This window comes from Gorilla gorilla, chromosome 1, assembly GCF_029281585.2.
Source record: "Gorilla gorilla gorilla isolate KB3781 chromosome 1, NHGRI_mGorGor1-v2.1_pri, whole genome shotgun sequence".
In the NCBI taxonomy this organism is placed as follows: domain Eukaryota; kingdom Metazoa; phylum Chordata; class Mammalia; order Primates; family Hominidae; genus Gorilla; species Gorilla gorilla.
In genome coordinates this window covers 184,950,395-184,970,117 of record NC_073224.2, presented here as the reverse complement: position 1 = coordinate 184,970,117, position 19,723 = coordinate 184,950,395, and the positions used below count along the sequence as shown (strand labels likewise).

The 19,723-nt window shown below is 51.2% G+C and overlaps 1 protein-coding gene across 1 annotated transcript; it reads left to right on the top strand.

Annotated features, from left to right (window-relative positions):
- Nucleotides 1-207: 207 nt before the first annotated feature.
- On the top strand, nucleotides 208-18,725 carry BSND (barttin CLCNK type accessory subunit beta). The gene is made up of 4 exons (XM_004025859.4): nucleotides 208-657; nucleotides 6,630-6,724; nucleotides 8,576-8,851; nucleotides 9,793-18,725. The coding sequence occupies exons 1-4, from the start codon at nucleotides 481-483 to the stop codon at nucleotides 10,205-10,207; spliced, it is 963 nt and encodes a 320-aa protein (XP_004025908.3). The 5' UTR covers nucleotides 208-480; the 3' UTR covers nucleotides 10,208-18,725.
- The last annotated feature ends 998 nt before the right edge of the window (nucleotides 18,726-19,723 follow it).

Genomic DNA, 19,723 nt, shown 5'->3' with positions numbered 1-19,723 from the left:
TCTAACAGCTCTCGGCTGCAGAACTGTACCCTGTTTTCCAGAGCTGGAAGGTGTGAGGCTGCCTGTCCACCCAGCTCAACCCCACAGTAGGCAAATGAGGTGATGTCAAAGCCTTGGCTGGGGCCCAGCCCCGGTAACCTCCCACTCTCCCTCCCCTGTGTGCTCCCTCGCTCAGATTCACACACACACTCCAGGCCAGCCGGGCCCAGAGGGAAGGTGAGAGGGCAAGGAGTAAAGGTGGCTGGGTGGGTATGTGGGTTCGTTGAAGCGAGCTGCCTCCAGCCCTGTTGAACTGGTGGGCCCAGGGACTGGAGCTGGATTGAAAGGGACCTTGCTCTCCCTTGAAGCTCTCCCTTGAAGCCTCGAGTTGCAGCGATTTCAGTGTCTTCTCTCCCTGTGTAAGCCTGTCTGGGTGTTTAGGCTGAACTACAGCCACCCCCTCTTCCGGGGGTGTGCAGGCCAGGGACTGGCCAGGCAGCCATGGCTGATGAGAAGACCTTCCGGATCGGCTTCATTGTGCTGGGGCTTTTCCTGCTGGCCCTCGGTACGTTCCTCATGAGCCATGATCGGCCCCAGGTCTATGGCACCTTCTATGCCATGGGCAGCGTCATGGTGATCGGGGGCATCATCTGGAGCATGTGCCAGTGCTACCCCAAGGTAGGTGGTAGTGGGGCTGGGTGGGGCCAGGTCAGCTGGGGCCAGGAGGGCTGGACACTGTGCCTGTATGCCATGCCTCACCCCCTATCCTTTAGTTGTCTTTTCATTCTTCTCATTTTGACTCGGTCTTCTCTCTGCTCTCCTGAGCGTCTGTCCCATCCATCCATCCATCCATCCATCCATCCATCCATCCATCCATCCATCCCTTAGCCTAAGGGTTGATCAGAAGGCCCCTGGATCTGGAGCCGTGAGCCGGAAGCTATGGTATAGACACAGTAAACACAACACACCATGTGCTTGAAACAAAAGCTAATGAGCGCTGACCCCCTGCCAGGCACTCCTGCGTTCAGGGTGCAGTTCAGCCCTCATCCTAAGCCTTTTGGTGCTTTCTGTAGTTCCACCTTCTGAGCCTTTCTGAGGTCCAGAAGGAGAGGCTGCACAGCTAACGAGCAAGGTTTGGAGCTCAGATGCGTGTGACTTACATGTCACCCTTCACCTTGGGTCTTCTACCTCTGGGTCCCAGAGTGACTGAGAGCTCCAGGGTAGGTCAGGTCTAACCTTGGTGGCATGCACTGGGCAGTATCCTTTAGAGTCTTCATGTATTCTCAGCCTTATGTATAATTTAGTGATGGGAAGAGCACTGGTTTGGGAGTCCTGAGTTCTAGTTCAAGTCCTGTTCCAAACTCTCTATGACCTTTGTCTTTCTGAGCCTCATTTTTTTCATCTGCAAATGAGATCCCTGCCCCTATTTTCCACAGAGCTTCACAGGGTCATTATAAAGATCAGAGAAGAGATAAGATATAGGAATATTTTGTAAACTGTAAGGTGTTATTTATAGATGAGGGGCTACCACTGTTACCCATACTGATCCTCCCAACAGCTCTGTGGAATGGAAATGCCAGGAGTTGCGAATCTTCAACGCCTAGAGAGGCTGGGTGACTTCCAAGGTCACACAGCTGGTCAGGTACAGACCCAGGGAGAAAAGGAGGGAAATAGGGACTCTAACTTGGGCTCTGTCTCTTACTGCCTGGGAGACTTTGCTCAAGCCCCTTTCCTCTCTGAGCCTCAGTTTCCTCATTTGTACACTGTGTGAGTTAGGAGGAGGGGGTGGGAAAGGGGGTATATCTGGGGGCCCTGCTGGACCTAATATCTAGGGCTCCAGGTCCAGGCAGTCCTCAGCAACCCCCACACCTCCTCTCCTCCCACCTGGGTGGCTGTGCTCAGGGTTTCAGGGAAGGAGGGGGATGGCTCCCTGGGGCCTGGGCAGGCTCTCCCCAGCCCTGCCCCCTCCACGGGCCAGCCCTGGGCTGTCATTCTGTTCAGTGCTGGAGCGGTCTGGGCTGGTTTGTAGTCATTTAGCAGGCAGTTTACAGTCAACTTGCCTCTGTCTGTGCAATTCCTTGAGCAGAGGTCACTGGGAGAAGTCCTTGGGGCCAAAGCCACTCATGTCACCACTGCCATCATAATCCTTCTCCCAGTGAGGAGGCTGAACCCTGGGGGACAGCAGAGGGATGGCAGAGGTGTGGAGGGGAGCATGCTTCCTGCCCCGCTCTTAAATAGAGCTGGCTCTGGGATGGTGGGTAGGCTGATGGGAGTGACGGTAGAGGGGAGGGGAGGGGAGGAGGGAATATTGCTGGGTATTAATGAGTAACTGTTGATAGATTCATGGGTTCACGTGCTGTGGAGGCAGCGTGGTGGGCTGAAAATGGCACATGTTGTGGCAACCTCCAGGCCCAGATTCAAATCCCTGCTCCTTCATGTCCCACTTCTGTGACCTTGGCAGAAAGAGTCCCTCCCCCTCAGCTCTGAGCCTTGTACGGCTGATTGGGAGAACACAGTGGGATCGTGTGTGTGTATGTGTGTGTGTGTGTGTGTGTGTGTGTGTGTTGGGGGAGACCTGGCATCACACCTGCCATGGAACATATGTGAAGGCATTGTTCTTAGGATTGAGGATTGGTATTTGCGGCACTGGGTGGGCCTCTGCATGAGTGCAGGTGTGTGTGAGGGTGTGTTTCAGAGATGCAGGCTGGTAGAGCCAGCACAAATTGACTCCAATAAGGGAAGGGAGGAAAGCACCTTGTAAACCAGGGAGACACTCTAGAGGCGAAGCTCCCTGGATCCTGCTTGGTCTCATTGGTGCCTGGGCCAACGCTGCCTGCAGTGCTCCTGCCTGTCCTCCCCTCAGCCTCCTCCCCGTGGCTCTCTGTGCCAGACCTATGGAAAGTTTTGATAAATGGGGAGATATAAATATAAGGGAATAGAATTAGCTAATTAGGATATAGGGGTGAGGGGTAGCCAATACCAACATGCATTAAGCTGTCCGTGTCTTTTAGGGGCTAGAGGTCCAGTGGGAGAGGCTATTTGCTGCCTGATGGGGAGGAAAGAGGCTTCACAGAGAAGGTGAGCTGGGCTTTGTAGGTGAGATAAGAGTTCACCAAGCAGAGAAGATGGGGAAAGACATTTCAGGCAGAAGAGTAGCATGATCAAAGCAATGTGGTAAAAGAATAAGGCAAGTGGGCCATTGTGGCTACGAGAGGCAGAGGGGAGGAAGGTAAAGGTAGAGAGGGAGTGGGGCTCAACTCTTCAGGGCCTGGGATGCCATGGTAAGGAATTTGGAGCTTGTCCTTTAGTTAATGGGACACGACCAGCTTTGCAGTTTGAGAAAGACATCCAGAAGAAGGAAGGTCTGGGGGCAGCCATACCAGTGGGGAGGCTTCTTCTCTGGTCTTGGTGAGAGCTGACAGTCATCTGGAATAATGCAGAATTCAAACACAAAGCTGTAGGAACTAAGGTGACATTTACCGTTCACTTCACATAGAGTACCCGCTGTGGCTAGGCATAGCACCAGCGCTTCCACCCAGGTTATCTTATTGAATTTCTGAAGTAGACCTGGTCAGATTTGGTGGTCAGCTGGGCCTCAGGCATGAGAGAGGAGAAGGGATCAGGGCAAATCTAGTGGATGGGACAGTTGGAGGTGCTGAGCCCATTAGTGAAGATGGGGCAGGGGAGCTGTGAGCAGGGAAAGGAGTGGCAGGGAGAGCAGGGTCTCTGCCCACGCATCCCCCATTCCTCACTCCTGCCTGCTGTGCTGGAGGCCAGGACCAGGGTCCTGACTGGTGGCCTCCCTCTCTCTGGAGATTACTCAGTGTTCTGCCTAAACACAAATCTGACAGTGTACTTTCTTGCTGAGAGTCCTTCGGGACTCCCCATTGCTTCTGGAGAAAGGCTAAGCTTCTTAGTTTGGTGTTCTGGTGGTCTCCATGGTCTGATATCCCCTCTCCAGCTTCAACTCTGCCTGTCCCTCCTCATCAAAAAACTTGCATTTTAAGATGCCCCATCCTTTCCTTCTCCAAGCTTTTCCTAAGGGTGGTGATGATGATATGATGGTGATAATGAGAGTGCAGTGGGGATAGTGAGGGTGAGAATGGTGATGGTGATGATGATGATGATGATGTTAGTGATGGTGCTGATAAGAATGATGATGGTAAAGATGGTGATTATGAGATGATGATGGTGAGGATGGTGATGGTGACAATGGTGATGATGATGATAATGATGATGATGATAGTGATGATGATGGTGAGGATGGTGATGGTGACAATGGTGATGATGATGATGATGATAGTGATGATGATGGTGATTAGGAGATGGTGATGATGAGGATGGTGATGGTGAGAATGGTAATGGTGATGATGATAATAGTGATGATGATGGTGAGGATGGTGATGGTGAAGATGGTGATGATGAGATTGGTGATAGAATGGTGATGGTAATGACGATGTTGATGGTAATGAAGATGTCAATGATGGTGATGTGATGATAATGATGGTAACGGTTATGATGATGGTGATGGTGATAATGATAATGGTGATGATGATGGTAATGGTCACGATGGTGATAGCGATGATGATAGTGGTGATAATGATGGTGATGTTGATAATTTTGGTGGTGATAATGGTTATGGTGATGATTGATGGTAATGAGGATGAGGATGATGACAATTATTATTATGATGATGATGGTGACAGTGATGATGATGGTGCTGACTGGGCCATGAGGTAATGAGGCAGAGGAAGAGGCAGCTTCTAGGAAGTGCAGTACCAGCTGGGAAGTACAAAGCATCCTTAACGGGGGTGGAAGAAGCCCAGGCCCCTGCCTTATTTCTTTCCTTTTCTTTTTTGTTTTTAGGAGACAGGAGCTCAGTCTGTCACCTAGGCTGGAGTGCAGAGGCGCAATCATAGCTCACTGCAGCCTCGAACTCCTGGGATCAACCAATCCTCCTGCCTCAGTCTCCCAAGTAGCTGGGATGACAGGCTCACACCACCACATCCAGCTAAATTTGTTATTTAACTTTTTTATTTTTTTTGTAGAGACAGCATCTTTCTTCATTGCCCAGGTGCTCTGTTTTATTTCTGGACATCTAGAGGAAGCTCACTCCTCGTGGGAGTACAAAGGCCCCCTCCATCCATCATTCCCTTCTCCCCATCAGAATGGAGCTTTCCTAGTGCAGACAAGTGTCTTCTACTCACTTTGCTCTATGGGAAGGGGAATAGGGAAGTGCTATTTATGAATCTGGTATAATACAGTGGGGTCTCAACACATATTTATTGGAAAAATTTTCAGCCGAGGAGAGCAAGACTCAGAGAAGTCAGACAACTGAATCATCAATAGCATCAAGTTATGATTTACCGAGTAGTTACTATGTGCTGGGGACCATGCTGAGGGATTCCCTATATATGATCTCATGAAATTTTCACAGCAACCTCAGGAGACTGGCATAACTAGCCCCATTTTAAAAGCTCATGGTAAAATACATGTAACATAAAAGTTAGTGTCTTAAACATATTTAAGTGTACAGTACAGCTAAGTACATTCACATTGTTGTCCAACCAATTTCCAGAATGCGTTTTGTCTTGTAAAGCTAAAACTCTATACCCATTAAATCACAATTCCCCATTATCCCACTCTCTAGCCCCTGCCAACCATCCTTCTTCTTTCTGGCTCTATGGATTTGACTATTCCAGGTGCCTCAGAAAAGTAGAATCATACAGTATTTGTCTTTCTGCTCAGCATAATGTCCTCGAGGTTCAGTGATGTTGTAGCATGTGTCAGAAGTTCCATCCTTAAGGCTGAATAGTATTTCATCATATGGAGAGACTATATTTTGTTTATCCATTCATTCAGCAATGGATACTTGGGTTGCATCTACCTCTTGGCTCTTGTGAATACTGCTGCTCTGAACATGGCTGTGCAAGTATCTCTCCGAGGGTAGCCCCGTTATACAGAGGAGCACAGAGAGACTGCGAAGAGAGATGACCTGCCTAGGGCCCACAGTGAGAATCTGGCAGAGGAGGGATCCTCACCCCATCTCCCAGATCCCACAGGCACAGCTCCTCTCCCTCACCCACTGCCTCCTTCATGATCTGCCTCCGACTGCACCACGCAGTGCCCACCTAGGGCTGGACTTGCAGAGACCTCTTGATTCCTGAAAGTTCAGGGACAGGGACTGGCGGGCGTAACTTCTCTGTCACCCACTGCAGCCCATGTGGCAAAAACACATGACAATGACTTGCTTTCCACTCATTCACCAAATATGGATGAAGCACCTACTATGTGCCAGGCTTGTGCTGGGCACTGGACGAAGACCCCTGGGAAATGACAAGATGTGAGCTCCTCAAGGACAGGGTTCTCTTTCACTCCCTGCTGCTCCTAGTGCCTGCGACAGTGCCTGCACACAGCAGATAATAAACGTTCGTAGAGTGAATGAAGAACCAGGAAGGGAGCAGGAGCGCAGAGGTCCATCCTCCCACTGGTGCTGTGCCCCAAGTAGGCCCCTCTCCTGTCAAGCAGGGAGGCCTCCGTGGTGCAGCCTGTCTCCCAGAGCTCATGGAGAGGTTTGCCAATTCCCTGAGGGGACAGTAGCCCCCCTACCCTGGTCAACTGCACAGAGGCTGTCTCTCCTTTGCTTGCAGATCACCTTTGTCCCTGCTGACTCTGACTTTCAAGGCATCCTCTCCCCAAAGGCCATGGGCCTGCTGGAGAATGGGCTTGCTGCTGAGATGAAGAGGTAGGTGCCAGGCCCTCTGGGGAGGGGAGGAGTAAGCCCCATAGGCCAGTCTCCCCTGACTGAGGAGAGTGAGAGAGAGGGCGGGAAGGCTGTTTGCCTTCTCACTTACTGAGAATGTATTATTAGAAATTATGGACTGTTTTCAACTCTCAATTCTGTGAGTTAGGCATTATTATTCCCATTGTACAGATGAGGAAACTGAAGCCCAGGGACTTTGTCTTGTCAGGGACGAGACTGTTTCGGTGAATACAAGATCTCCATGAAACAAATCATACAATGAAATAAATGTACTGTGAGAAATACAGTGCCATAAAGTCACAGGAGTAAGTGCTTCTACTACTGACAAACAAGAGGCATGGTGGTGGCCAAGGCTCAGCCTCAGGGCTCTGCCGCCTACTTGCTGCCTGACTTCCAGCAAGCTACTGACCTCTCTTTGCCTCGTCTGTAAAATGGGGATACTAATAGTACCTATCTCCTAGGGCTTCAGGGAGGGTTAAGTGAGATAATATATGCAGAGTGCTAAGAACAGAACCTGACACACAGTAGGTCTTCTATGAGTGTTTGTCATCATTAGTAAGTGCCTTCTGTGTGCCAGAGACTGTCAGGCACTGACTCCCTCAGTCCCCATAGAAACCCTGTGAGGTGGGGGTGTTAGGCTCTTTACACAGATAGGAAGATTGAGGCTCAGAGAAGTGTAGTCACAAGCCCCAAACCTCATGGGGAGTCAGTGATGGAAGCCGGGCCTGCACTCAGCAGTGGTGGAGGCGGGGCCTGAATTCCAGCCTGATCTGGCCACAAACTGCTTCCCTCCCTGGAGGTTTTGAGCCCTGGCTCCCATGGCACAGCCAAGAATGCTCCAGCCCTGGAGAGGCAGTGGGACCACCAACCCCCTGGGCTGTGATTCTGCGCTCAGGAGGCCGGGCTTCAAGCCCAGAGTCTGTCGGCTGGGTCAGGGATGATCTCTGCTTTGCTTGGGGAAGGGGCTCATAATGGCGTTTTCTGCCCCTGGCACCCAAGGTGAACAACTGCCTCAGTGGGAAGGAAGGGGATAGACCCTGTGGGTACGGAGGCCAGCTGGAGCTCCGTCTCAGGGCCGGTTACTTGGGGTGGGCTCCTGTGATAAAGTGGGGGCTCCGGCCACCCTGGGTTCTGAGCTCTTCCCAGTCACTTCCCGGCTGTGTGACCCTAGGCAAGGGGCCGAGTCTCTGAACCTTACTTTCCAGAGGGACTGTAGCGCAGTCATAGAGAACATGATGTCTGGAGCTCCAGTACTATCACCTAGGGTCCATGTCACCCGGGTACAAGTCTGTTAGAGACTCTGTGCCTCAGTTTCTTCATAGTATCTCTTGTAATTATGGTGAGGGTTAGATGAGCCAACTAATGGAGCCTGGCGGGAAGGAGTTCCCCATTGCTGTAGACTGTCATTGCTGGGTATGTCCTCATCTGTAAACTGGGAATGAGAATTTCTGCCTCAAGGCATTTTTTAGAATAATGTTTAGAATAATGGGTTGATAAGCATTCAGCCTTTACCCACCATCTGGGACCCAGCAAACTCAATGTTAACGGGTCTTCATTTTGCAATTGCATCCTTGTGGTTAACTTTGGAGGCATCAGGTGAAAAGAACACTGGATAGAGAGTCAGACTTGGGGTCAGGCTTGAGCTTTGTCACTTAATTAACTCACCTTGCTGGGCCTCAGCCTCCTCATCCCTGAAACGGGCACAGTAACATCCCCCAAAGGCTTCTTGTGAGGTGAGGGGAGACCACATACCCAAAGCAAACAGGGCCGGGGAGAACACTGGTGTTTGCTGAGTGACTCTTTGCCGCCTGCCTGTTCTCTCTCCCACTCCAGCCCCAGTCCCCAGCCGCCCTATGTAAGGCTGTGGGAGGAAGCCACCTATGACCAGAGCCTGCCTGACTTCAGCCACATCCAGATGAAAGTCATGAGCTACAGTGAGGACCGCCGCTCCTTGCTGGCCCCTGAGATGGGGCAGCCGAAGCTGGGAACCAGTGATGGAGGAGAAGGTGGCCCTGGCGACGTTCAGGCCTGGATGGAGGCTGCCGTGGTCATCCACAAGGGCTCAGACGAGAGTGAAGGGGAAAGACGCCTAACTCAGAGCTGGCCCGGGTGAGTGCTTAGAGGGCAGGAGTGGGGCTTCTGCCCAGTTCAAGGGTTAAAAAGGAGAGGAGCGGGGGACCGCCGAGGGGTGAGTGGGGACACTGGGAGTAAGGAGAGGGCAGTGGAGGGTGTGGGACACCCTGAGATGTGGCAGATGTGGCAGACAAATGAGTATGGGCTTGGGAGTCAGGCCTCAGTTCAAACCCCAGCTCCTGTGCTGTGTAGCTGTGGTAGGTTCCTTACTTTCCCTAGCCTCGGTTTCCCCACACAGGGATGATCATTCCTACTACCCAGGAATGTTGAGGGTTGGGACAGTGCATTTAAGTACCTGGCATACAGTAGGCCCTTGATGTCTCTGAATGCTTGTCATGAGTAGCAGGGGGCCAGGAGCCAGAGGACCCGAGTTCAAATTTGGGTCTGCCGCTGACCTGCTCTGTGACCTTGGGCAAGGCCCTCCCCACTCCACTCCCATCCCTGTCTGTTTGTGAACTGAGCTCCTTATTCATCCATGTATTTATTCATTCCATCCACATTACTGGGCACCAACTCCCTGCCCAGCCTTCACTGGAATCTACCCCTGAGGAGCTCTGAGTCCAATGAGGAAGGCAAAGACACCCGGGGACACCTCAGTGTAACTGGGCCTATGAGCAACAGAGGAGAACCCTGAATAATTGGAGAAGTAGATGAGTGACCTGGTTCAGATAATAGCATAGTAATAGCCCTATTTCATGAGCACCTTCTATGTGCCAGGCACTGTGCAAAGTGCCTTGCACATATTATCTGCTGTAAACCTAAGAAAGAACTGCAGGAGTGAATTCTGTTATTGGGAAGAAACTGAGGCCCGGGAAGGTGGATTATCCTACCCTAGGTCTTGCAGCTAGCGGCTGGAATGTGGACCCAGGCATTCTGACTCAGAGATACCCTTGCCCTTGTGGTCTTTGCCCCTGCAGCCCCCTGGCCTGTCCCCAGGGCCCTGCCCCCTTGGCTTCCTTCCAAGATGACCTGGACATGGACTCCAGTGAAGGCAGCAGCCCCAGTGCATCTCCACATGACAGGGAGGAAGCTTGTTCCCCACAACAGGAACCTCAGGGCTGTAGGTGCCCGCTGGACCGCTTCCAAGACTTTGCCCTGATTGACGCCCCAACGTTGGAGGATGAGCCCCAAGAGGGGCAGCAGTGGGAAATAGCCCTGCCCAACAACTGGCAGCGGTACCCAAGGACAAAGGTGGAGGAGAAGGAGTCTTCGGACACAGGTGGGGAGGAACCTGAGAAGGAAGAGGAAGACCTGTACTATGGGCTGCCAGATGGCCCCGGGGACCCCCTCCCGGACAAGGAACTGGGTTTTGAGCCTGACACCCAAGGCTGAGATGGTTGTGCTCCGTAGCTTCTAGTCTGGAACTGCTGCTGACCCCTGTGTGACATCACAGGGCCTCAGTTTCCCTATCTGCAAAATGGGATGATATGGAGGTTCAATGAGATGGTGGCATTTTGAGAATGGTAAAGAAATACACAGGGAGGGGATGATGACTATTAGTTGGCTGTTGTTTTTCCAATAGTTAGTGGTCTTTGGCCAACCTTTGAAGGCAAAATATGATTTGTTGAGGTTTGCAGCAGCTGAAGCCCTCAAAAGCATTTTCCACCTTCCCCCAAAGCTGACCTCTGAGAGGAACCTTCCTTGGTGCTCCCTCTGGGTCCCTGATCCTTTGTGAAGGCCTGTCAGGTTTCCCATTCCTATTGTGTCTTATAGTCCACTTGGTAGATGGCGTGATCCGTCTTTACACAGAGGGAGCCTCATCTCCTCCTGGGCCACATTCCTCCTGCAGCTCCCATCGCTCCTTGGCCAGGACCCAAAACCTTCTGTGACTGACCCCTGCTGACCTCATTCTCTCTGGTCCTCCAATTCCAAGCCTAGCCCCCCTGCCCATCTTGCGGCTCACACTCTTGCCCAAGCTGTTCTCCTCCACCAGGATGCCCTTGGCTCCCTTTTCAGCTTGGCAAATTCGTGCTCACCCTTCAAACCCCTACACAGATGACCTCCCTTGGAAAGGTTTTCCTGATGTCGCTGCCTCCTGGAACCAGGCGGTCTTGCTTCTCTGTGCTGCCTTTGGGACCTGTATATTTGTCAGCATGGCATGGCTGCCTGCCTCCCGTTGAAGGGCAGCATCTTGACCTTTACTCACCTTGAGATCGCCTGTGCCCAGATGGGCCTTTGGCCTGGCCCAGAATCGGTGGTCATCAAGGGTATACAGAACTCACCAGGATCCAGGAACCTGTTGCAGATAAAATCACTCTCCCCCACGTTCCCAACTTTTAGACTCACAGCCCTCTTACTTTCTAGCATTCAAACTTCTAAATGGCCTGTATGTATTCACAAAGCAGGCAAAAAGTCCCCAGAGGAACACCACCCCCACCCCTGCCTCTGGAATACATTTGCTTTGACTTGGAATTGTAGGTGAAATTCATCTTCTTGGCCTACTTCGGTTTGAATCAGTTGGCTAGCCAGGTGCGGTGGCTCATGACTGTAATCTGAGCATTTTGGGAGGCTAAGGTGGGTGGATCACTTGAGGCCAGGAGTTGGAGAGCAGCCTGGGCAACATAGCGAAACCCTATCTCTACTAAAACTACAAAAATTAGCTGGGCGTGGTGGTGCATGCCTGTAGTCTCAGCTACTTGGGAGGCTGAGCTGGAGGATTGCTTAAGCACAGGAGATGGAAGTTGCAGTGAGCCGAGATCGCACCACTGCACTCTGGCCTGGGCGACAGAGTGAGACCCTGCCTCAAAACAAAACAATTGAAATTGGATGGCATTTAGTGAGCATCTACTATATGCCAGATATTGAGCTGTGATCTCTAGGGGTAAAGAGACATGAACTACTGACACCGTCCTTGCCTTCAGAGGGCTCACAATCTAGTGAGCTTGATTTCTCTGAGTGCAGAGCAGAAGCTGAGGTGGGAACAGAGAAGTAAAAAATGGACACACCAGAGGCAGAAGAGTGACAGCCTCCCAGCTGTTTGGGGCAGTTGAGCATGGTGGGAAATTGCTCAAGCTGTCTCTGCAGCCCCTGAAGACATCACTGTACCCTATTGAACCATCTCAGGGTGATGCTATTGTTATGCTGATCCCTGCAACGCTTGCCTGTGCCCCAGCCCAGGATCCTGGCAGCTGCAGAGAAAATGGCAGTAACACTACCTCAAACCAGGACCACGCCCTCAGAGCCTGCGCCCTGGGCCACCTGAGAGTCGGAGACCTTCACCTGGGCTATGGGGCTCCGGGTTGAGGCTAGGGGTCCCGGCCTAGGGAAGGGCTTCCGGGTTGAGGCTGGGGGTCCCGGCCTAGGGAAGGAGATGCCCCTGTGTGCTGGGTTACAAGGTCATGGCCCTAAGAACACACTCACTTTTCTTTCTGGGTCATTTCTGCCTCTGCAGTGAAGGATGCCACAGGGTACACCCTCTCTGCTGTCATGACTCAGGACAGGAGTTACTGGTCACAGCTGAGTCTTCGGATGAGGTGAGGGGTAACAGGCTCCTGTGCTCTTTTGCCTAAGGCAGGGCAGTCTACAACCCACATTAGAAAGAGCGCCAGCACTAAGGGCTAAAATAAAACCACTTTCAACATTTAAAGGGGTCATCTTCATTCACCTGCAAATTCTTTTCTTTAAAACCACCCCTTCCCTCGGGGCAGGATACGTGAGGCCTCACACCTGGCGGGCACCACAGGCCCTCTTCGGGAAGTAAGCCCTCACTGCAGTGGCACGACCGTGGGGAGTGCTGTGGTGCTGAATCTCAGGAGTGATCCCCACACCCCTGAACCACAACCGCAGGGGCTTTAGACTTAAACAAGAGCCTCTGGTTGCTGGGCCTGCCAGCAGGAAGATGCTAACCCTGGCATTGAGTTAGCATCTGCAGGGGGCTTGGGGCAGTGGAGTGAGATGGTGAGACCCAGGCTTGGTCTCCCTGGCTCTTGCTGCATGATGGGGAGACCACACACCTGATCTGCCCAGGAAGGTCCCGGTTGACACCGACTGCCTCTGCTAAGTTATTAGGAGGCCCCTTTCACTCTCAAAGATACCTCATTTGGATGATACAATGTTACCTTACCTACTCTGTGACCTTTGACAAGTCTGGTTGCTCTGTAGCCCTCAGCTTTCTCATGTGCAAATGACAGATGAAGTGTGCATATCTTGGAATCTTGGAAGTGATGGGGGTGTTTGATGGGACCTATCTTGTCAATGCCCTGCAGCCAAAGACCACTGGGAGCACCTGTGGTTAACAAGCTGGGTTTCTCCTTGCAGTAAGGGGGAATGAACACCATGGGAGCCAGGGGTAGTCTCTGAAAGAGGTATTAGAAAGAACTTGTTACTGGATTTGGGCCAGTGCTTGGTGGCTTGGCGAGGGTTTAAGGAGCAGGCCTTTGCTCTGAACCAGCTGCTGTCAGGAGGTGGGGCTCATTCTATGACTGGGTATCTTCTTCAACCTTATCTAGGATAAAATAAAATCACAAAACTCTGTGCTTCACGCCCCTGGCCTTGCCAACTTGCAGTCCCCTCTAAGAGCACCAGAGCCTCTGGGGCACCCCCTCTCCACTGGGAGAGGAGCAAGGTGCTGGTGAAGGTCCTGGGGAGAAGGTGGGGAGGCTCTGAAAGGGTCAGGAGGGGCCTTTTGGGGTGGCAAAGCCTGGGATTCTAGGGTTCAGCTCCAGGCTCCAGGTGTGTGTGCCAGGGTGAAAATTCCTGCTCTTGGTCACTCTCCTGTCAGGTTGGAGGGACTCTGGAAGTTTCCACCCTCTGGGGAGGGAAAGGCCCTGGAGGGATGGCCCCTGCCCTTAACTGGAAAGGGTGGGCAAGGGAAGGCAGGGGGCCCAGGGGCAGGGAACCTGGGCTCTGCCGACCGCTTGCCGTGACCTTGGGTACATCACAGCCCTCCCTGGGCTCCTCTATTCTCTGTAAAATTGGGTGAGGGTGGGCAGGATTCCACTTCTGCTCCCAGTCCCTGAGCACTGTGTGCCTGTCACCATGCAAGACACCGTCACCCCTATTACCCTATCTAGTCCGTGAAACAGCCCTGGGGGACCAATCTGTCGACCCCACATTGCAAATGTTTGTTATAAATCCCAGACTCCAGAATCAGAAAGACCTGGTTTTACCTTCAGCCTCAGCCAGTTCCTTGCTGTGTGGCCTTGGACAAGTCACAGCCCCTCTCTGAGCCTCAATGTCCACATTTATGCAGTGGGGAGGATAATACCTCCCTCTTGGGCTTTTGTGGAGAAGAACTGGGTATAATGCCTCAGGCACATTTAGGTGCTTAGACAGTGGTGGTCTTCTTCCCTCTCTGGGTCTCTTCCCTCATCTATGCATCAGGGAGCCACTGTCCTGCCTATAAATAAAACAATAGGTGAGTGCATTCACCGGGAGGAAGATGCATGTAAAAGCTTTTTGCAAGAGGTAAAGAAAGTCTGTGTGCCCAGTGCTGAGAGGCAGGTGAGCCAACAGCAAGTGCAGGGACTAAGGTGTATAAAATGCCTCCTGTGGGGCAGGAGGGGAGCAGCATGCTGAGTGAGAGGGGCAGCACCCTGGAAGCTTGGAGGAGGAGCAGGATTGCTTGTGCTGTCAGACAGGTGTCAAACAGGGTTCCAGGCAGCTGCTGAGTGTCAGGTGCTTCCCATAAATCATTTCGTTGAATTTAACCTTTCCATCTTCCCTGAGAGATGGGTATTACCAGGGGAGAAACTGAGATTCAAACATAGGTCCTCTGAGCCTGTGCTCTTCCCACGATGCCACCTGGTCCACATGTCATAAGACTCAACAATGCACCTGCTGTGCTGTGCACACTTTTCTTCATTTCATCCTCGCAGCTTGCAAGGTTGGTGTATTGTCCCCGTTTTATTTTTATGCGTTTATTTATTTTGAGATGGAGTGTCGCGCTTGTTGCCCAGGCTAGAGTGCAATGGCGCGATCTCAGCTTGCTGCAACCTCCGCCTCCCGGGTTCAAGTGATTCTCCTGCCTCAGCCTCCCAAGTAGCTAGGATTACAGGCGCCTGCCACCACACCCAGCTAATTTTGTATTTTTAATAGAGATGAGGTTTCATCATGTTGGCCAGGCTGGTCTTGTACCCCTGACCTCAGATGATCTACCCGCCTCAGCCTCCCAAAGTGCTGGGATTACAGGTGTGAGTCACTGCACCCAGCTGTCCCCATTTTATAGATGAGGAACTGAGGCTCAGAGAAGCTGAATTATTTGCCCATCCTTGCAGAGAAGAGCTAAATGGAGGAGAGGAGGTAGAGCTGCAGGGCCTTCTGTTCCTGCCAGGAATCATCCAGTAGCCCCAGGCTATTCTGACCCTAGTGGGACAGGAGAAAAATCAGTATCAATAAGTCAGGCAGCAAGGTTCCACTGAGCATCTCCCTGTGCCTTTCTCTGTGCTAGTGTGGAGGGAGACACTCCCCCGCAACATCTTCCATGACTCCCTATTGCCCACAAGATAAAAGTCAGATTCCTCAGGCTGGCATTTGAGGCCCTTCATGATCTGACCCCAACTGCCCCATCCAGCTGAATCATCTGCCACGTGCTCCCGTGCAGCAGCCCCAGCATCCTCACCTTTCCGGCCACCCTGCCTTGGCTCATGCTGTTCCCTCCACCCAGGTGCCCTTCATCCCCTTCTCTGTCATCCCTCAAATGCTACCTGTTCCCTGGAGCCTGAATTAGCCCTGCTCTCCCCTCCCAGTGTGGAATCCATCTCCACTGCACCCTCTCCTCCGAATCCCTCCTAAACTGTGTGCCCCGCTCTGTCCCCAGCACTTCTGAATGACTAGCTGTGTGAGCACCAGTCTCCCCGCATGGACTGGGAGGTCCTTCAAGGACAGGGGCCTCTTCCCCGCCCAATACTTCTATCCCCAGGACTTAGCAAAAGCAAGGAACAGTAGTGCTGGTGGAACAGAACTGAACCAAACCGGGTGCCCACTCTGAAGGCCTCATGGCCCAGGGGCATGGACTACTGGCCCAGGGCTGAGGAGCACCAGCTTTGGAGTAAACAGCGCTGGGTTTGAGACGAGGCTTCCCTACTGGCCAGCTCTGTGACTTTGGCCAGGAGACTTAGCCTCTCTGGCCCTCAATTTCCTTATTAATAAATTGAGGTTAGTGATATCGACCCAATAGGCATATTGTGAAGATTGGATGAGATCATGCATATTGAGTGTAGCATGTGCCTGGCACCTGGTGAGCCCTCAGTAAAGTCAGTTATCATTGTTAGTGTTGTCCGCAGAGATGATGTTACAATGTGTAGACATCAGGTGCCCATGTGCACCTGGGTCGTTCAAGCCTACAAGCACTGTGTCATCCAAGCACATGTATAATTCGAGCTTTGTATCGTCAGTGCTTCCAAGTGCCTGTCAATGGACCCAGCTGGGCTGGTGGCATCAGACTCTCCTGGGAAACTTTAAAAATCTAGTGTCCTAGAACCATCCTCAGAAAAGTCTGGGATGGCCTGGATTTTGCATAAGCAAGCCCGGTGATTCTTAAGTGCTGAAGGGCTTAGTTGTTTGTTTTTCTTAAATGAGTTCTCAAACATTGGATAGCTGGTAGGCAACCCAGAGGAGGTGGGAGTTGCAAGCCAGGACTTAAAACAGTAGAATGAAGGGGTGAGGGTATCTCAGGCAGAGGGCATGGCATAGGCAAAGCCTTGGGGGAGGAAAGGAGGAAGAAGGAGACTGTCCTGGCTGGAGTGGTGGAGGACAGGGTCAGAGAGGGAGGCCCCAGCTTGGCCATGGGGCTTCTTGAATTCCTGCCACGGAGCTCAGATTTGTTCTGATGGGCAAGGGGGATTAATTGATGATTCTTGAGCAGAGGAGTGACATGAAAGAAACATTCAGGTCATATACTGTCTAACAGATACAAAAGGGAAAGGTGGCACGTATTGGTGGCAAGAAGGCTGGTTTGTGCCCTGCGGCAGGGATTTCGTTCTCAACCTGCCCTGTGAAAGGTTTTTTCCACTCATGTCACTGGGTGGATGCCAGGTCAGGACTGAAGCTTGCAGAGCCGGTGTCCTGGATTCCTCCTGGCTGACCACAAATCCAGCAGAGCAGGGCAGGGAACCCTGTGGCAGAGGCTGTTGCTTCCCGCCAAGACACCAGGGCCCTGGCCAAGGCAGTGCTCAGTTCACAGATGACCCAGGACAAGGGCAAATGAGGGCCCCAGTGACTCAGGAAGTCCCCAGGTCAGAAAATGGGCCCCACTGGTGATTCTGCAGATAGTCCCTGCACATCCCGGAGAAGAGCAGACACGGTGTGGTGGGTAGGTGGATGAGACCAGGCTTTGGGGATCAGATCAGCAAGCCTGGGGGTAAGGAGGGCTAGATTTTATCTAGTCATGTGTTCATTCATTTGTTCACTTATTCATTTATTCTAACCACAAACAGTATGCACCTGCTTTGTGCCACCCCCTGTGCTAGGTACTGGGGGAAGAGACATGCATCTGACCCGTGCTTGTCTTGGGGGAACCTCTACTACCCCGGGCTAACTGCAGAGTGAACAGTGACAGGTCAGTGCTGAGCAGAGGGAAGCACGGCGGGGATCTGACCCCACCTGGAGAGCCGGCAGGAGCTTCTCAGAGAGGAACTCCCACCAAGCTATGTCCTGAAGGATTCGCTAGGGAAGAACAGGGAGGGAGAACAGCTTGGGCGAAGCCTCCAGCCCTGAGCCACCCCACCACGTTCCAGGATTGACCTGGGGTAGATGTGAACTAAGCTTAGAATAGGAGCGGAGGGTGGCTGGAGAGGACGTGGGTGAGTGAGTGACTGGGGACTGGACCAGGGCGGGCTGTGGATGTTGCCCTGGAGCACATGGGAGGCCCCAGTGATGGACAAGGACAAAGCTACAGTTTCCATGGAAGGAGGGCTTTGCAGTGCTCAGAGCTGCCCAAAGAATGGGTAGGAACATGTCTGAAAGAGGTTACAGTTCCTAACGGAGAGAGAGAGACAGAGAGAGAGAAGTAGAAATCAGACAGGAAAAGAAAGGGAATTCATCCACTGGAAATATCTGTGATCCCACAAAAGAAACAAATGAAAACATGGTTAAAATTAAAACAAGAAGCTATGTTTCACCCATAACACTGGCATCATTTTGTAAAGATGATATAATAAAGATAATAATAGGTGGAGCTGGCAGAATGTGGAGGAACAGAGCTCTTTCTGATGTTGCTGATGTGAATGGGAGTGGTGGCAGCTTTTCTGTGAGTGCCTTCACAGGGGGCTGCCCCTTGATTCAGCAATTCCACATGTAGGAATTGCTCATTTATTCTAGTTTTGTTGTTGTTGTTGTTGTTTGTTTGTTTGTTGTTTTGAGACAAGGTCTTGCCGTGTTGCTTAGGCTGGTCTCAAACTCCTGGATCAAGTGATCCTCTGGCCTCAGCCTCCTGAGTAGCTGGGATTACAGGAGCACGCCACAGTGCCTGGCTTTATCCTGATAATTTACCCTAAGGAAGAAATCAGACAACTGTGCTCGACTATACTTACAGAAGGCAGTTTATCATAGCATTGATCATGGTAGATGAAATGTGGAAAGAATCTCAATGTTCAGCAACAGGAGACTGGCTAAGACATCATGCCACAGCTATGCAAGGGACAGATACACGGCCATTCAAAACAGTGACCCTCCTGATTGAATCAAATCCCCTATCACCACTCTCACAGCACCACAGATCTCTCTCCTTTGTAGCATTTATTACCATCATAATTTTACATTTCTTTGTGAATTTCTTTGATGAATTTCTATCTCCTTCATTGGACGCTAAGCTCTGTGAAGGCAAGGACTCTATTACGTTCATTATTGTGCCCTCAGTGCTTAGTTAAGTTCCTGGAACACAGTATCCTCTCAATAAATTGTTGTTAAATGAGTGAGTGAGTGAGTCTATATTTTTTGATGTGGACAGATTTTGTAACGTATAATTAAGAGAAAGAGAGCAGATTATAAAACAGCATGCATGCTGTAACAGACATTGTTAATTCCCTCCTTCCTTGATTTTGTTTGTGAGTGAGGACCACATCCCCACTTTCAGTCAATGAATTGTGATTGGTCCAAAGCCAATCATGACAGTCCTTTTCTCTGCTGCTGGAGGTGGTCCTGAGATCGAGTTCTGGCCAGTGAGACCTAAAGAGAAATCTGTTGGGGGTCACTTTCTGAAGTTTTTGCTTTTATAATAAAAATGCAGAAGTGACTGCCTTTGCTGGCACTGAAAACAGATGTAGTGGCTGGAGCTGCAGCAGCTGTCTTGCAGTCATGAGGGAAATTCCAAGAGAATCGCAGAGATGCTGGACCTAACATTGTTGAACCAGTGAACCACGGTCAGCCACCATAGGTAGTCTAGCTAGGAAGAAAAATGAATCTCTGGTTGTTAAATAATTATACATGCAGATTAATGCCCTCTCAATAGATACAGAGTATGATCCCATATATATATATGTATATCCATATATGCAAATATGAATAGAAAATTAAAGTGATTATATCTGGGTGGTAGGATTCTCATTGATATTTTTTATTTTATGAAGTTTTTCCAATCAGCATGTAAATAATAAGCAGAAAAAGAACTTTTTACATTCAGAAAATAAGCAATCATGCTAACTGTAATTTTTTTTTTTTTTGAGATGGGAGCCTCGCTCTGTTGCTCAGGCTGGAGTGCAGTGGGGCAATCTCAGCTCACTGCAACCTCCAGCTCCTGGGTTCAAGTAATTCTTCCACCTCAGCCTCCTGAGTAGCTGGGATCATGGGCGCCTACCACCACACCCGGCTAATTTTGTGTGTTTTTTTTTAGTAGAGATGGGGTTTCATCATCTTGGCCAGGCTGCTCTCAAACTCCTGGCCTCAGGTGATCCTCCTGCCTTGGCCTCCCAA